The following is an 18,378-nucleotide window of genomic DNA, read 5'->3' on the forward strand; positions in this document are numbered from 1 at the left end:
ACAGCTGAGTAATTCTGAGCTCAGAAACTCCTGTCTTTTTTAGTGGACTGTGAACAAACCTGCTCTACCTTTATCTCAGAGGGAAGCATTAACTTTGTTACATGGACAGCAAACAAACCTTCCCGCTGCTCCAGAGCAAGAAATTCTCTCTATCTTCCGGGGCTGCTTGCTACACAAACATTCTTGAAAAGACAGCCAGAATGAAAGCTGTCCACATCCCTGCTTGTGAGTTGTATGGAAACACCTGGGACTCACAGAGAATCATCTCTCAGTAGTGGTAGCTCTGACACCCAGTGGGAAGCGGCTGTCATCTGCAAAGGTAATTTTGGCTGGAGGTCAAGCATATGAGGCTGTTCAGGGCATAGTACAGTGGTTCAGGGTGTTAACTCTGGAGTCAGACAGCCTGAGTTCAAATCTTGATTTTGCCATTTTCAGCTGTGTGGCCTTGAGCAAGTTTCTTGACCTCTCTGTGCTCCAGTTTCTCCTGCTGTAAAATGGGAATAATAATAGCCCCATCTCATAGGGTTATTGTGAAAATTAATATATGAGCTTATATATGTGAGGCATTTAGAACAGCGCAGGCAGATTGAGGGAAATGTCAGCGTTAACCATAATTATTATTAATTATTATGATGATGCCATAAAGCTTGTGGCCATGCCTCTTTTTCAGCATTTGTGGGCAAGGTCTGTAATCCACACAGTTCCCTTGGAGTCTGCCTCAGAGAATTTGGGGAGAACACGGGGCCCTTTCCTCCCTCCTCCCCACACTGGCTCCTTCCCTGGTGATTCTTAATAAACAGGACAGTAGGGCTGGAGCAGTGGTGGTTTCAGGGTCCGGGGAAATCAGACAGATTCAGGTTCAAATCTTGGCTTTGGCACAGTGCCAGCTGTGTGACCTTAATGAGCAACATCCCTGCTGAGGGGACTCCAAGTACACACTGCACAAGGTTCTCAGTGAAGGGTCAAGTTCCCCATCCCCGCCCACCCCTTGCCCACATGCTGCACGTGACCGGCTCAGCACATCTGTTGATGCTCTGGGTCATCTTTAGCCAGTGCCATGTCGGTTATCATCCTTGTTATATTATTATTCAGTGAGCGAGACTCCATAGGATGCAAGCTGAGACCATCTTTGCTCTTTTCCTCCAGTACTCAGTAAATTCACTCTGGCCCCTCGGTCTCTCTGCGTGCCTCAAACTCCAGGAGAGATTTGGCGGGGGGAGAGGCAACCCCCTTACAGTCCTCCTTCAGACCTCACCTCAATTGCCACCTCCTCAGGGAAGTCTTCCCTGACTTCCACCCAAAATTAATCAGGTCCCCCTCTACCAAGGGCTTCCTTCTTCCAGCACCTATGCATGGCGGGGTGCGGGGGTGTCTTTCTCCAGCTGCTGAAGCTGGTGGTTGCCCTATATCAACACCCCACAGGATCAGCCTTCAATTGACAAGGATGGGAATTGGTAGATAAATACCCCAGCTCCTTCACCCCTCAGGTCCTCAAACTCTGAAGGGCATGCTCTCTGCTGCCCCTGCGAGGTCCCTGGTGGCACTGTGCTCCAGGCTTCCAGAGTGGTAACGCTCCTCACTTCCCCACCCCCTACCTGTGTCTCTTTGGGTAACTTCCCAAATAAATTACTTGCTCTCGAATTTTTGTCTCAGGGTCTGCTTCTGGGGGATCCCAACCTAAGACAGCAGTTTGCCTTATCCGAACAAATTCCACAGTGGTTTGCAGGTATTGGTTGTCTCTCCTCACTGGGCTGAGTCATGTCCAGCATCATGTCTCCAAAGCCTGCACAGTGCCTGGCATGTAGTAGGTGCTCAATAAGTGACCCTGAGTCTCAGGGCTGTGAGGTGGCCTGATGGCAACACAGAGCTCTTCCCCCACCCCGGTCCTCAGAAGTCCCCAGTTGGAGAATGATGGTGCAGGAAGGCAGCTCACTCCTTCTGAGCTATAAACGGCAGGCTTCATCCACCTCATGCCCCAGGCCACGCAGCCTGGACAGCTGGACCAGAGTCCCCAGGGACCAGGAACCCCAGATGACCCTTCCAGTCCTGGCCAGGAATTCTGGGGTGTCCCTGAGGCAGATACACAGAGAGAGCATAACTCCAGTGCTAAGGCTACAGGGCAGGGGAGACAGCTGGGCTCTAACACAATTCCTAGCCGCCTTCTCCCCTCCCCGGCATCAGATTCCACCTCCGGGAGCTCCCTGAGCAAGAGGCCATTCCAGGGACAAGGGTCTACCCTACAAGGCCATGGAGCGAGCCAGTATCTCCTGGGGGAGGGATCCCTTTTTGGAGCCGGTGGTGTCAGGCCTGGAATTAGCCACAGCACCTGCGATGAGGCTGGTTCCAGGGTCTCCTGGGGGGACATCAGGAGTGGAGAGAGCTGACCTCTGATGACTCAGCCTGAGAGAGTCAGTGGATGGGAGTTGGGGGGCAGGAAAGCATGGTGGGAGGTGGGGTCTTAGGACTTCTCTCCAGCTCTGTTCTAGAGTCAGCTGGGTCAAGTGCCAGCTCTGTCACTCACAAGCTGGATGACCCCGTGTGGGTCACTCCGGGCCTCAGGTTCCTTTTCTATAAAATGAGAATAAAAACAGTCCACTACCTCTTAGGGTTCAGGGAGGCTTAAGTGAGATGTTGCGTGTCCAGTGCTCAGTGTGGTGTCCCTCATGTGGTACTCGATCAATGAACAGTATTCCATGATCTACCTAGTGTCCTTTAATCATCACTGACATTCTTCAAGATGCAGTTATGATACCCTACTTTTATCATAAGAGGAAACAGTCTGCAGAGCCAGGACATGGGGGGGCGGTGAGATAAGGAAGGCGGACAGAGAACTGAGTTGGGGAGGGGTCTAGGTTGAGCTTTCTTAGCTCCTGAACATGGGGAGAAACCAGTATCCTTGGAGCATGGGGCTGGGGGCGGGGGTGCAGGGGAGGTGTTCTCACCATGACAGAGAAAAGGAAGTTGGCTTAAGGGACAGTGAAGGAATCAGGAGGGGGCAGAGAGGTGCTGGAAACTCTAGATCTCACCCCTCACACTCTCCAGCAGCGCTGCCCACTGCCCAGTCCCTTTATCTCACTCCTTCTGCAGCCTCAGGCAGGAAACACAGAAGCCTCACTACCTGCACTCCATACCACATAGAAGTCTTTTTTTTAATATATATATAGGTCTGGGTTTTTTTTAATTAATTAATTTTTATTGGTGTTGTGTTAACTTCTACTGCACAGCAAAATGACTCCACCATACCTATACATATAGCCCCTCCCTTTTGGATTTCCCTCCCATTTAGGACACCACAGTGCATTAGGTAGAGTTTCCTGTGCTATACAGTATGTTCCCATCAGTTGTCTATTTTACACATAGTATCAATAATGTATATGTGTCAATCCCAATCTCCCAATTTCTCCCACGCCACCCCTTTCACCCTTGGTGTCCATATGTTTGTAATCCATGTCTGTGTCTCTATTTCTGCTTTGCAAATAAAGTCATCTGTACCATTTTTCTAGATTCCACATATATGCGTTAATATACGATACTCGTTTTTCTCTTTCTGACTTACTTCACTCTATATGACATTCTCTAGGTCCATCCATGTCTCTACAAATGACCCAATGCCATTCCTTTCTATGGATGAGTAATATTCCATCGTGTATACCATATAGAAGTCTTGATGCAGGGCTGGGTCCGGGGCTCTGTCTAGGAGTCCAAGAGGGTTTCTTGGAGGAGGGAGGCATCTGATCTGAGCTTTGAAGGATGAATAGGAGTTTCCTAGTTAGAGAGATGGGTCTGTATGTGAATGTGTGTGAGAGAGTGTGTGGGTGTATAGAGCGAATTGCTCATTTTAATTAACAAGGACTTTCTGACCCTCTGGGGGGTGGGTGCATTCAGGGCACCACAGATAAGACCCAGGTACAGGCCTGCCCCAAAGCTGCTGACGGTCCAAAACAGATGATCAAATAATAACAATAATAGTAATGGCTCCCACATTCCAAGCCTGTGCTTCTGGGGCTCAGCACGTGAGAGGTATTCTGTGTTTCTCAAGTGAATGAATGAGTGAATACATCTTTCTTTCTTTTTTTTTTATTTTTTGAATACATCTTCTGAAGGCAGTGAGTCCAGCTCCAGTTGCTGGAGGGAAGGCAAAACAGGCAGAGGGGACCGAACATACAAAGGCCTGGAGGAGGGGAAATGGCAGCCCTGCCTGGGAAGCAGTGGAAGGAGCTGAGCTGAGTGTGGGGAGAGCTGGGGGTGGGGGTGAACAGGAGTCTTGAGTGAGAAGCTAAGCCGGCTCCTGTTCTTGCCGGTGCTGGGGAGCCATAGCCAGATTCGGAGTGGGAGAGGGAGGGGGCAAGATCTAAGGAAGGCATCAAGGGTCTGGTCTGGGCCCACCTTGGCCTCCCAGAATTTCCGAAGGAAAGACAGCCCAGGTCCATCTCGCCCCTGTGGGCCGGATCCACCTGGGCAGGTGAGAGGACAGAGAGAGACAGAGACATAGAGGAGGAGATAGAGAGAAAGGGAGAGATACAGAGAAAAGGATACAGAAAACGTCTGAGAGAAAAAGACCATAAGAGACGGGGAGACAGAGAGAGGGAAATGGAGACAGACACAAAGAGACAGAGAGACGGAGAGAGACACAGAGACAAAAAAGAGATGGAGAGAGACACAGAGACAAAAAAGAGATGGAGAGAGACAGAGACAGTCACTGAAAGAGAGACAGAGGAAGATGATGAGACAGAGACTGGTCAGACAGATGGGAGTAATCCAGGGAGTCCCCCAGGGTGGTAGCAGATGGGATGGGGTCCTGACCCCCCAATACCTGGAGGGACCCAGAGGGGAAAGAAAGGAGGACAGGAGCCCCGTCACCCCACCACACCCCTACTCTGCACCCACCCACAAGCCCTCTTCAGCCGGCCCAAGCACAGATGGGGAAGCAGACCAGCTGGCAGGCCGCGGGACCTGTGTCACCAGGTTAAAAACGGAAACGGGTCGGGCCTTTATTTATTTATTTATTTTTTCCTTTGAGAAAATCCTAGACCCAAATAAGGCGAAGGCTGTGGGGAGGCCGGTGAGCTGGCCAAGTCCTCCTGATCAAGCAAGCGAGTGGTGGCTGGCCCAGCCGGCCTGAGCTTGGGCCTCCTCCAAGACTCGCCCCGCAGCAGGGCGGCGCACCCTGGGGAGCCTATAAGGGCCTCTCCACCGCCCTCGCCGCTCACTCGATCCCGCAGCCCTTCCTGCGCCTACGCCCCCCGACTGCCCAGCCATGGAGGCCATCAAGAAGAAGATGCAGATGCTGAAGCTGGACAAGGAGAATGCCATCGACCGGGCCGAGCAGGCGGAGTCGGATAAGAAAGCTGCTGAGGAGAAGTGCAAGCAGGTGACGGACGTGCCTCTGCTGGGCTGCGCCGGGCAGCCCAGCACCCTCTCTGAGCTGGCGAGCTTCTGGGGCCGACGGTGGGGGTCTGGGAAATCTTGGTACTCGGAGGTTGGGGGAGAGACAGGGGGTGATGCTCTGGCTGAGAAAGAGTGATGCTTCGTCTTCCCTGGAGGGGTCCCTGGGCTGGGAGAGAGGGGGCCAACTGGACCCACTCCCAACAAAGCCAGTGGGAGCAAAGCGAATGAGGGAGAGAGACTAAGAAAGCGTGTGAGAAAGAGAGGGGTGTTTGTGTGGGCTGGTTGTGTGTGTGCAAATGTGAGGGTGGGTGGATGTGTGTTGGGGTGAAGGCATCAGTGTTGGGGGGTATCCTAGAGGGGGTGGTTTGGAGATGCTCTGTGTGTGAAAGGTATTTGTGTGTGTCTGAGCATTTGTGTGTTCACATGTGTTGCGTGTGTGTTTCAGCTCTCTGGAGGGCTGAAGGTGACTAAGAATATGTGTGCAGAGGGAAGCCTGTGCGTGCAATTGTTGGAAAGTGGGTGTGGAAGAGTACGGCTATGTTTGTGAGTCTGCGTGTGTTGATGGTGGTATCAGCAGGGGTTCGGGTGTATGGGGGAGAGGCTAGCTGTGTGTGTGCTTGCACAAAAGTTGACATGACATTAATGGAATGTGCAGGTGTCAGGGTGAGAGTGTGTGTGTGTGTGTGTGTGTGTGTGTTAAGGTGACTGTGTGTTTGGGCTGGCATGCGTGCATGTGTGTCAGTCAGGGTATGTGTGTGCCTGTTGGGGTATCTGTGTCAGTGTGGGTGACCCGGTGCCCGTGTCAGAGCACACGCAGGTGTGACTGTGCGTGACAGCCCGAGGAGAGTGACCAAGTGTGGGTGCATGGTGGGGCCGGGTGTGAACGACTGCAGGGGCAGCTGAGTGAGGGGCTGGGGGCCAGGGTGGGTAGAGATTTGAGCGTGAACCTGAGAATCTCAATGTGTCTCTGTGTATCTGGGGAGCCCTTGCTCTGAGCCTGGCAGGGGAAGGCGGGGATACTTGTGGAAGGCAGAGGCCCCGGACCCAGAGCTTTGGGGACAAGGTTCCCAGGAGGCCCAGGCAACCGGGACACATCAGAGAGCTAATGGAAGTGTCCTGGGCTGGGCAGTCCCAAGGCCGTGGCTTGGGACAGAGCAGAAATCTGTGTCTGGGTGGCCAGAGCCACCAGTGAGAGGAGGGAAGGGGGTCCTGAGCCCTCCCACAGTGCCCTGCCCCACACGGCTCATCTGCACCCTTGGGGTCAACTGCCAAGCCCTCAGGAGCATCAAGGTCTCGAATAAGCCCCAGGAGGCGCTTAGGATGGTGCCACCAAGTGCCCAGCCCTGCCCATCCCAGGCGTCAGGCCAGCTCAGCAGGTAAAAGTGCAGGCTCTGAACTCAAGCTGGCCTTGCCCACAGCTTAGTCACTGAGCACCCTGGAGCAAACAGCTTCACGTCTCTGTGCCTCGGTGGCTACATGTGTGAAACGGGGAAGTGAAAGTGGTGCCTCCCTCACCACCGTGGGAGGACGAGGGGTGACTAGGCAGGTGGAGCCCTTGGCCTGGGACCCAGCACAGTGTAAGCGCTCAGTAGACTCAGGGTTCTTTCCTGCCCTGCCCTACCTCCCCTTTGGGCCTCCCCACCCCCCAGCGTCCGGGGGCTGCCCTAGGCGCCTGTGACACATCCGCACAGGACAGCCCCGCCCCAGTTCTCCCTGCCACAAACTCCCCTCCTCCCTCCCTGGCAAACACGAGCACCATCCTGGGCTGGCCCTGAGCTGCCGGCCTCCATCCATCATTTAAGCCCTTACCAAGAGGGGCTTAGCTAGGAATTGAGAAAAAAAGCAATTCTATGGCTCTAATTTGCACTAAGGTGTGAGTGACAGATAAAGCACACTCTACCAAGGCTCACACAAGTTCAAAAGGGAAGGTTCCTCAAAGCATCCAGCCAGCTGCATGGCCAAGGAGGCAGGGTCAGGTTCTCTGGTCTCCAGCTGGATTTTCATTCTGTTCTTTTTTTTTTCCCACAAAGCTGCCCACTGGGGTGGACTTATGCTCAAATCCAGGCCAGATCATCTAGCTCTGTAACTCAGGGCACATTGCTGCCCCTCTCTGAGCCCTCAGTGCTCTTATCTGAGAAATGGGGGCAAACCATGCCTTCTGATGGCAGGGCACCCAAGATTCCAGAGATCCAAAACAGAAGCCTGAGCCCCATAGAGCAGATGGCCAGTTCTGCCTGGGGCAAAGTCGAGAGGTGGTGAAAGACTCAATTTATCTGGACTGCTTTATGCTTCAGGAGGCCAGAGAGCATGGGTCTAAGGCCAGCCTGACCCTCAGGGAACCTGCAGTGAAGTCCCAATTCCAAGCCCTCTCTCTCCAGTATGGGAATGGGACCAGGAGGCCCAGCCTGCCCACTTCCTGCCCGCTCCCCTCCCAGGGCAGCGACATCCGCCCCAACTGGCCTTTGACCCCACATCCTGCCTCAGCCCTGCCCAAAGGCCCCATTTGCAGGGACTATGGTACGCAACCCATGACCCTCCTGGCCAAAGTTTTACAGGCAGGGAAACTGAGGTCCCAAGGAGGAAGCAACTTGAGGGAGACCTTGCAGAGTCAGTGCAAGGCTCAGTGCCCCCCGGCAAGGCACCACGCACCCGTACACACTTTGTGTGTGGAATTCGGACAGAGGGAAAGGAACCCGATCTGTGTCAATTTTATTTATTTTTCAGACCCAGCTCCAACCACTGAGGGGTTTGCAGTTGTGTCATTGACTCATTCTGCAAACTTCCCCCGGAGTTCTGTGGTGAACATCAGGCCCAGTCCCATACTGGGTGATGCTGGAGCCCAGAGTGACCTCAGCCCCAGGCCTGTCTCGCAAGGAGCCCCAGGCTGGGGGAGACAGAGCCAAACATGGAGGGACACCCCCTGCCTCAGGGGTCAGGGTTGGGCGAGAGGGTGGGACAGGGAGGGACTGGGTGCCCAGGGCAGCAGTGCAGGCCACCCAGGGGAGGGGGCTGGGTGTGGAGGGTCAGTGGGAGGAGGGCGTGATGGGCAGTGGGCACAGTATAGCCTGCCAGTCAAGCAAATCAGTTTTGGAATCAGTCTGACAAGGGTTCCAGTACCCTATCCGTATGGCGTTGGGCAGGTCCCTTTCTTGTTTAGGGACTCAGTTCACCTTTCTGTGACACGAGGCTTCAGTGGGACGGTATTTGTAATGTGCCTGGCACATTCTAACTGCTTCATAGGCCGCTGCCTACCTTATCACAGTCCCTACTCCTTGTTGTCCAAACATTGCCAGAAAAAGTCTTTTCCATTCCCCGGCTCAGCGGTAGGACACTCAGTAGCCCTGGAAATGGGAGGCTGGGTGGGAGGTTGGGATAGCAGCCCTTTTAAGAATTTGCACGCACGCACACGTGCACGCGTGCGCACACACACACACACACACACACACAGAACCTGGCACATTTTGCACATTGTCTCAGGAGCGAACATGAGCAAGTTAGGAAGGGATGCAGAAAAGCAGGCCTGTTATGAGGGCCTGTTCGGATGTGGGTTCAAATCCTGTTCTGTGTGATCCGTGGAAAGTCACTCCACCTCTCTGGGCTTCCTGCTGTGAGGAGGAAGCAGGAAGAGGATGCAGGGCCCATGGGGGCTGCCTGCCCACCTTGGGAGCATGAACAGGACCAGGGGTCAAACCACCTGAGACATAAAGTCAGATCAAAGCCTGATCTGGACTGACCACCCCAGCCTAGAGTTACTGCAGGGGAGGGACGCGCACAGAGGGAGGGAGGGTGCTGAGAAAGCTTTCTGAGCTGACCCTTGACTGGTGTGGTGGGGGGTGATGGAGAGGTGAAGGGGTCTGTGGTTTGTATCCCACAGACCTGACCTTCTCAAACTGGGGGTGCCAGGAGGGTGGCAAGACTCTTGGGATAAACAAAAGAGGACTGAAAATGTGGGGAATGCAGGGGACACTTTTATTAAAACGAACACAAGCCAGATTGCAAGAATTTAAAAGATTTAACCTGAGCCTTCCAGGAAAGTGATCTTTAAGGAGTAGCTCTCTTCTAGTAAGCCCCCAAAGTCCAGGAGTGGGGGGTGGGGGCGGGGATCGAGCCTATCAACCCTTCAGGGTATTTTGTGAGAACCACTCTCTTGGGCAATAGGGAACCATGGCAGGTTCTAGACAGAGGGAGGGTAAACATACTTAGGAAGATCCTCTGCTGCCAGTGTTGGGAAGGCTGAGGGTAGAGGGATGGTCCAGGCCCAGAGTATGAGACTCCCCTGAGGAGGCTGCAAAACTGAACGCGTGTTTGTAGGAAACGTGTCGGGACTCGTTTCCCAAAAGCTGTCATCCATTCTGCAAGAGTATTGGGGGATTCCAAAAAAAGATAAGCACAGCTGGTCCCAGGATAAGGAAAGGATGTGAAAGTCATATTAACAGGTGTGAGTGGTGCGTTTATTGAGTGGTGCGTAACATTGTTATCCCTGTTTTACAGATGAGGAAACCTAGACTCCTATGAATGCGGGGGACGCCCCTGCGCCGCGGGGACGTGGCCCCCAGGCTGATGCGTCCCCCTATCTGTCCCCAGGTAGAGGAGGAGCTGACGCACCTCCAGAAGAAGCTGAAGGGGACGGAGGATGAGCTGGACAAATACTCCGAGGACCTGAAGGACGCGCAGGAGAAGCTGGAGCTGACGGAGAAGAAAGCCTCCGACGTACGTGCCCAGTAATGGGGGCGCCCGCGGCAGGGCTGGACAGGAGCCCCGGGGCCGGGCGGGCGGGAAGCGCTGGAGGAAGAGGAGGAGGAGGAAGAGGAAGAGGAGAAGGCGGTGCCTCCCGGCGCTTTCTCCAAATAAGTCCCGAAAGGGGGCACTTTCCAGCAGCTGCGGCCAGCGGTGCCGACGTCAGGCCCTCCCCCAGCGGTGCTGACGTCGGCTGCCCGGCCGGGTGACCTCATCGCCCCGACAGCGGCCGGGCCGGGGGCGGGGAGAGGCGGGGGCGGCCCTGGCGCAGGCAAAGGCTCTGGGGCCGGGGCGCGGCTGCTGCAGCTCTCGCCGGAGCCGAGCCGAGACGAGCGCCAGCCGCTGCCCGCCGCCCGCTGCGTGCGCCTCCGCGCCATGGCTGGCCTCAACTCCCTGGAGGCGGTGAAACGCAAGATCCAGGCCCTGCAGCAGCAGGCGGATGAGGCGGAGGACCGCGCGCAGGGCCTGCAGCGGGAGCTGGACGGCGAGCGCGAGCGGCGAGAGAAAGTGAGAGCCTGCGCGCCGGCTCCTGCACCCCCGGGTCCGGCGCGCCCTCCTTTCTTCCCTTATCCCGGCGCCGCCCGCTTCCCGCGCTCCCTGCGCGCTCGCCGCCGTCGCCCCCCATTATCGCCCCCATTATCCCACCTTTGCACCCTCGGGCCCCGGCGCTCCCGATCGCGGACCCGCAACCTGGGACCCTCTGCTGAGACCCATTCCTCCATCGCCATCCTCCTTCCCTAGCCTGGGACGGGGGAGGGGGCGCCGCATCCGGGTCGGGCGGGGCCGGCCGAGCGGGAAACGGGGGGATGGGGCGGAGCGGGGGGGGTGTACGCGATCCTGGAGTAGGGAGAGGGGGTAGGGGGCACCCTGCAGCCTTCCGACTCGCCGCTGGCGCTGGGGTCCGGGCGGGGGAGGGCGGGGAGCTGCTACTCCACCTAGGAGCGGGAAGTGAGAGTGAAAACGTTGAGCTTCCATTGTCTGGGGTTGGGCAGGCGAAACCGGGAGTGGAGCTGGGGGCGTCGCACTTTCTCGCCTCTTCCGAGGCTTCCCGGTTCCTGCCGAACTTTCCCAGCTGTTCCCAGGGGCGCGGCGGCGACGTGTCTGCTCCAGACTGGGGGCGGAAGTTCAGTCCCGAGCCGCGGGCCTTTCCCTCCCCAGCTGGTCCCTGTGGGAACGCGGGCCGCGGAACCCGCCTTCCTCTAGAAGACCCTTGGAATGTTAGCATGGGGCCCCCGACCCAAGATCGTTTTGTGTGCGGCCGCTGCAAGTTGCGGGGCTTGAGGCAGATAATGGGGCTGAATGAGGAGGGGGCCTCACCGCCCTCTCTCTGTCCCCTGATTGCCCCTTGGGGCGGGACAGGTGGTGGCCACCAGTGGGGCTGGAGAGAGATCTGTATTGGTGTACTTAACTGCTAGGAGCGTGTCTCCATCTACAAAGTAGGGATGACAATAATGCTGACCCCAAGGATAGTTGGCAGGGTCTCAGGAGTAAAACCTCCCTACATGGCAACTGGCATATAGTACAAGCTCTATTACTGGACTTTTTTCTCCCCTCGTTCTACCCCTAGAGGAGCTCACAGCCTAGTTGGCGGGGGGCAAGGGGAGTCAGACAAATAAGGCTGATTAACATTGTGTCTGCGTTCTGTTATGGGAGCATGACAGAAGTAGAGAACCAGTGGGGTAGGCTTCAAAATGGAGGTTGAACAGTCTTATAGAATAAATAAGAGTTTTCCGGGACAAGAGACTGTACACAGACTCAGAGGAAAGAAAGTTGGGGAAGAGGGTGGAAGCCCAGGGTCCCTGCAAGCTGGAGTGCTGGGACTCAGGGTGGGCACCCCAAAAGTGGAAAAAGTGCCCAACCAGATGGAACTGCCATGTGTACTGACAGGTCTGGGGAAGAGCCCCCCAGACTGTTTCTCCGCTGGCCAGAGTCAAAGCATTTAATCCTGTAAGGGCTGCTCTGGCTTGAAGAGGCCTCAGAAACCTGGTGTAAGCCTCCAACAGTAGCCAGTTTGGCCTCTTTCGCACACGTAACCGGCATAACCCTCCCTCTGATCTCATCCCAAGTCATCTCTGGAGGACAATTACTTCTACTTAAAAATGGCCCTCAGCTGTGAGCCAAGACTTTCCAAGGAGTGGGACAGTCCAATATGGGAGGAGAGATGTTTTTGGAAAGTTTCGAACTTCTTTAAAAGTTCACTTTTCAAAGCATGCTTCTCTTGATCGGGAAAGGGGAAAAGCCTTAAGAAGGTTCCTGGGCAAAAGGAATTGAGCCCAGGGGGGAAGGGGGGGGCCACCTTTTTCAGTCTCTTGTAGAGAAAGCCAAGAGCCGGCGTGTGGCAGACTTTTCTGGGTCTGCCTCCCAACAGCTGGTTTCGTTTAGATTTTTGTGTGATTAACCGACATCTTCCTGTTCCTTTGCCACATGTATCTAGCAAGCCTCTTTTACCTTATAAGGGAAATCCTTTGTAACATGTAGAAACTTTGATTGCAGGAAGGGGTGGAACCGAAAATGACTAGCAGTGACTAGCAGTTTTTCAAAAATATGTATGTATGTATGTACATATATGAATGTATCTCAGAACTGTCTCGATTCCAGATAGTTGAAAATGTGCCAAAAGCTTGGTTGTCAGGATTCAGAATCCCCCACATAAAGAGGCAGTCTTTTTTTTTTTTTTTTAAGACTACTCATGAATCAAGCTCCTCTGCATGATCTAAAACGTCAGTTCCTTGACTGCTAATGGGTATGAGGTTTCTTTTTGGGGTGACAAAACGTTTGGAATTAGATAATGGTGTTGGTTGCACAATTTTGTGAGTGTACTAAAAAACATGAGGTTGGGGGGAGGTCAATTCCTGCCCCAGTTGCTGAAGGAGTTAAGATTCATATAATTTAAAAAGAATAAAAAGCACCCACTCATTGGAAGGAGTGGGTGACATTTCTTAAAATAGTTCATCAGTGGTTTAAATGGATTCCCCAAACTGATGTTTCAGAGGAAGTTGCGATCAAAAACACCTGTGGGAGCTTCTGCTCCCTCTGCTGCTAGGACTCTGGAGCTAAGAAAAGTTTCCTGACTCTGTGCTTTTCAGCAACTCTAGCCCTATTCTATTACTCCACTGATTTTTACCGCCTTCCCCAATTCACAGATTCTTTATTTGTCTTGTTATGAAGAAGCCAGGGTAGCTTATTATTTCTCCCGTCGGTTGAGCTCCAGTTCACCAATTCTCAATATTCCTAAGTGTGTGGCCTCGAAGCCCCTGCAGGACTCAGAGCACAGGTTCGGCAAGGGAAGAATCCTGGGCTGGGGCTCAAGAAGCCGTTCCCTACCAGCTCTGTGACACTGAACCAAACTACTTTGCCTCACTGGATCTCTCAATTTCCCCAGCTGTAAAATGGGTGAGATATGTGAGGATCAAATGAAGTGAAACCATGGCAGTAAAAGCTGCACTTTGTGGGACTCCCCAAATGCCAGGTGCAATGCCATACCCTTCCTTTACAGTCCCCACAGAGGTGTGAAGCAAGCAGACCCTGGGATAGGGAGGCTCAGAGCAAGCCGTGAAACGACCTGCCCAATGCCACACGGCTATAAACTGGCAGAGCGGGGATTCTGACCCCGCACACTGTGATCCCGGAGTTCTTGCTTTTATGCACGCCACCATATTACCTTCCTTGTAGGTGAAAACACCTTGAAAAGCCACTAACAACATTCTGACTTCTCTCCCATGCCTGTAACCAAGTTTTCTTTCCTTTCCTTTCTTGTATCTTTTTGTCCCAACATCTCTCAGCCAGGCTTGGTTAAGGACGGCGTTCCAACTGGGCTGCCCCCAGCCTCCCTCCCAACTGTATGGCCAACATGTAACTGAGGCGTCCAGATTCTTGCATTTGTCTTGCCATTCAGGTGGCTGGGAGCAGACCTTATGTGACAGGGTGAGCCGGTCACTGGTGGCCTTGCTCTCTAGAAATACCATGGAGAGGCCAGCACCGTCCTCTTGGAACATACAGCTTACTTATCTCTCTCTCCTGTATTGACTTGACAGACCGTCCTATAGTGGTGGATGTTTGCTGACATTTGGGGAAAAGATCATACGGAAAATTCACGTTCTCCAGATGAGACAGAGTGTGAATTCCTTATCACCTGGATTCCTGGGTGTGCTTTGGCAGGGGAAGTGGGTTAGCTGGGGGAAAGGGCACTGTGTGAGTGGAGGGCTCCTGCTGCTAGCTAGCCTGTTTCCTTCTTAACCTGGCTGCACCTCTGACCTCCCTAGGCTGAAGGTGATGTGGCAGCTCTCAATCGACGCATCCAGCTCGTTGAGGAGGAGTTGGACAGGGCTCAGGAACGACTGGCCACAGCCCTGCAGAAGCTGGAGGAGGCAGAAAAGGCTGCAGATGAGAGTGAGAGGTAAGGATGCTTTGAACCCAGTGGCATTAGTGTTTGCTTCTGGGAAACGGGGATCGTGTTGTAGAGCGGACCTCCCGGAGCTGGGGTGAGAGTAAATGAGATCACACAGGCCTGCACGTGTGCACATACATACAAATGCGTATGGTCTGTACGTAGGTGCAACGCCTTGTAAACCATCATGCTGTATGTAGGGGCATTTGATTTGGTGGTTCCAAAGGAAAACTAACAACAGGCAGAAGAAGGCAAAAAATGCACACATATAAGATTGCAACTGCAACTGTCATTGGCAATCAGTTTGCAGAACGCTGCTTCTCACATTCTCCCTGAAAGCCGCTGTGCATCTCATCATCAGTGTTCTCAAGACATCAGTTTCCAGGGTGATGTGAGAAGGCGGGGGATGAAAATTTGGAATGGGCCATCTACATAGATGATCGTTAGCAGTGCTTCAGGCTTTGGGCTACTGGACAGCTGTATGTCAGGGACATGTACAAACCAGTCCCATTAATATATTTGCCACTGACAGAGCTACGCTGCCTCCAGAAGGGTACTGTGTCCTCCAGAGTGGGCAAGTTCTCTGGCACGCCTTGGCGCAGGCTCTGGAGGACTGAGGGCAGATTGTGTAATTCACAGAAGCAGCTGTCTCTGTGTGGTGGTAAATGGGTTCCTTGTGTGGTCATGGTGTGGGCTGGCCCATTGGTCCTCGTGTATCTGCCACATCATCACAACAGAATTCTCACCGGACCCATCCACCATAGTTTTCTGGTATATACTCCTCCCGAGGGTTCATTCCCGATTGTACTGTTGTGACCATACACTGGAGATGCAGAACCAACTGGGGAATCTTGGAGATTGACTTTGCGAGTTGCCCAAGTGGGAAATTTCTTCCCGTGCAGTGGAATAGTCCTACCCAGGGCACAGATCCCAGTGCAAGTACAGATCTCTGCTTCAGCCACTTAATAGAGGGAGAGGGTGGCAGCTCAGGGCAGTCACAAGGAAGTGTGAAGGATCCAGTCACAAGTTGCTCATGGCTGTGCCTGGGGCCTAGATTAGCTGCTACCGTTGTTCACAGTCAGACCAGCCTGGCCAGATGTCTCACTTCTGTGACCTCCCCAAGGCAAACCAAGAGAGCCTGGGAAGGCCCCTCACTTATTGGTATCACATTACCAGAGGCCTTTGATGGCACCCCTGTTAGAGACTGCTGTTTAGGTAGAAAGAATTTTATACTTGGGAGATGGAGAATCTAGATTTAAGTTCTTCCAAAAAGCCACTGCCATTTACTATGTGGCCTTGGACAAGTCACTTTGATCTCTCCGCTACTGCAGAGGGTTTTCCAAACTTCATCTTGAGGACTGCTACAGGCATGGAGAGTGTTTTGATAGTCAGCTGAGAACAGTAGTGATAGTCCGAATGAAAGTATTTATTAGAAGTATATGGTGGGGGTTGGGGTGGTGTGATGAATTGGGAGATTGGAATTGACATATGTACACTAATATGTATTAAATGGATAACCAATAAGAACCTGCTGTATAAAAAAATTAAATGATTCAAAAATTCAAAAAAAAAAAGTAGTATATGGTCCTCTGCTGTGGGCAGGCACAGCACACATCGATACATTATCCAGCACTGGCCTCTTCTTTGGAAGTATCTGATCTTACCTTGTCCACCCCAAGCAGTGCAGGCTAGAGTGAGCTCCATTTCATGGTCAAAAGTTGTAGGAGACTTTCAGCCGTCCCCAGGACGCTGTCCTTTCCAAAGTGGACTTCAGTTCAGTATCCACTTCAGTTCAGACCTTCCTTTCCATCACTTTGTGGGTACCTGCCTCTTACCTGGTCTCCCCACTGCAGTCCATCCATCATTCTGATTTCCACTCACTCCTGCTTTTGAACCCCTCCTGTGGTTCCATGTCCCCTTGGCATAAAACACTTAAGTGTGTCATTCAAGCAGCCTATGGTCCAGCCACCCTGACCTCCCTGCCATATTCTTTCATTCCTCTGGGGCTTTCTTGTACAGCTCTGTCTCACTGAAGAATACCTTTCCCCTCCTTGTTCATTTGTGGACTCTCTTCTGGGAAGTGCCTCGTCACACACACACACACACACACACACCCCTTCACTGCAGCAGAATTCATCATTCCAACAGCCAAGCTGGGCCCAGACCTCCGATCATATCGTGGTAACTGCTGGCGTACAAGTCCCCCTTGTTACTAGTTAGTGAGAGACTCTATAGGATGGGAGCATGGACTCTGGAGCCACATCACCAGTTTGAATCCCAGCTCTGCCACTTACTGGCTGTGTAACCTTAAGCAAGTTATTTGCTTAACTGAGTCTCTCTATGCCTCAGTTTCTTCCTCCGTGAAATGGGGATAATGTACCTACTCTGGGGGCGGGGGTTGTGAAGTTTGAGGCAGTTAGTGCCTGGCATTTGGCAAAGATGAAGTGAATGTGAGCAGCTCTACAATTTCCTGTTTGGAGTACAGTTCTTGGTAGATGTCAGAGAAGTGTTTAGGTGAGCAGATGCATGGAGGTGTGTGATGAGGTGGTAATGTATGGAAGTAATGACGAGGTTTGCTCCTTGCAGAGGAATGAAGGTGATAGAAAACCGGGCAATGAAAGATGAGGAGAAGATGGAGATTCAGGAGATGCAGCTCAAAGAGGCCAAGCACATTGCCGAGGAGGCTGACCGCAAATACGAGGAGGTGAGCTGGGGTGAGTGGGGCTGGTAGATGGCAGCAGCAGGAAGTGGGGAGGAAATGGATCTGTGATAGGGAGAACCCTGGGGCCGCCTAAAGGAAGTTCTTGGTCAGCTCAGCTGTCCTTCTGTGTCCACATCTGTTTTCCTAAGACAGCCACTTGGCTAGGAAACCATATCTTCCACGACGCCAAAAGTCCTGGGAAATTCTGTGACACTCAGACAAGTGGGGACTTAGACTTAATGGGGAAACCAAGTGATCAGATCCCTTTTTTGTCCTGCAGCTTGGTGTTAGGCTAAAATGGGGAACTGTGGTCCCCGGTCGTGGGTCTTCAGGCCATGAAAGCTCAGTTGCTCCTTCTGCCTGCCCTCACGGTCCCATCTCTTCCTTCACTTCCCGGGGCCTGAGGGAGAGAATTTAGATTTTCTCCGGGACTGTCTGAGTCGGAGAAGCAGCAGAAAGCCCCACGTTGCAGATGGTCTGGGCGTGGCCTTGCTGTCTGCACGGGGGAGGGCGTTGAACTAGACGTGGCTCTTAGGGGTCAGTCTTGGTCGATCCTTCCTGTCTCTGCAGGTAGCTCGTAAGTTGGTCATCCTGGAGGGCGAGCTGGAGAGGGCAGAGGAGCGTGCCGAGGTGTCTGAACTGTGAGTGGCAGAGCAAGGCTGAGTGGCGCCCAGCTCAGCTCCGGGGCGGGGGTGGAGCTGGGAGGGAGTTGGTTGTGTTGGGAATGGATACCGACCAGGGCCTATGGTCAAGTGGACGGGCATCTGAGACTCATTGCTCAGTGCCTCCTCTTTGCCTCCATGGCTGACAAAGAATGACGGGCAACTGTTCTTACTGCCCTGGGCAGTGCTGCCCACGTGTTGACTCTTCCCACAAAGCTACTGGGAAAGATGAGTGAGACAGGCAGTAGCAGAGAAGCCCGGAAGTCCCATCTTCCCAGAGAGAATCCCTCGGGAGGCTGTGCCTTCTTAAGGGAACACTGAGGGCAGGGTGCCATGTCGGTGTTTAAATGCCTTGTTCTTGATGTCACTGTTTGATTGGGACACATTCCTGGGGGGGAAAGGTGAGAAGCTTGACCAGAATCCCCACAAGCTCCCCACCAGAAAACCAAAATGCCTCCCCCCTCGGACTTGAGTGAGGAATCCAGCTCCCCGGAGCATTCCTG

The 18,378-nt window shown here is 53.4% G+C and overlaps 1 protein-coding gene across 5 annotated transcripts in view; it reads left to right on the top strand.

The window, feature by feature from the left end:
* Positions 1-5,237: 5,237 nt before the first annotated feature.
* Positions 5,238-18,378, top strand: part of TPM4 (tropomyosin 4) — a 21,163-nt gene continuing 8,022 nt past the window's right edge. The window contains exons 1-5 of one of the 5 annotated variants that reach the window (XM_007460976.1): positions 5,238-5,371; positions 9,973-10,098; positions 14,388-14,521; positions 17,099-17,216; positions 17,784-17,854. In XM_007460976.1, the coding sequence (XP_007461038.1) occupies positions 5,258-5,371; positions 9,973-10,098; positions 14,388-14,521; positions 17,099-17,216; positions 17,784-17,854 (563 nt within the window). In that variant the 5' untranslated portion in view covers positions 5,238-5,257. Of the gene's footprint in view, positions 5,372-9,972; positions 10,099-10,387; positions 10,633-14,387; positions 14,522-17,098; positions 17,217-17,783; positions 17,855-18,378 lie in introns of those variants that run through there. The other 4 variants (XM_007460977.1, XM_007460978.1, XM_007460980.1 and 1 more) reach the window with 4 other exon arrangements.

This window comes from Lipotes vexillifer, unplaced genomic scaffold (genome assembly GCF_000442215.2).
Source record: "Lipotes vexillifer unplaced genomic scaffold, Lipotes_vexillifer_v1.1 scaffold469, whole genome shotgun sequence".
Taxonomy (NCBI): Eukaryota; Metazoa; Chordata; class Mammalia; order Artiodactyla; family Lipotidae; genus Lipotes; species Lipotes vexillifer.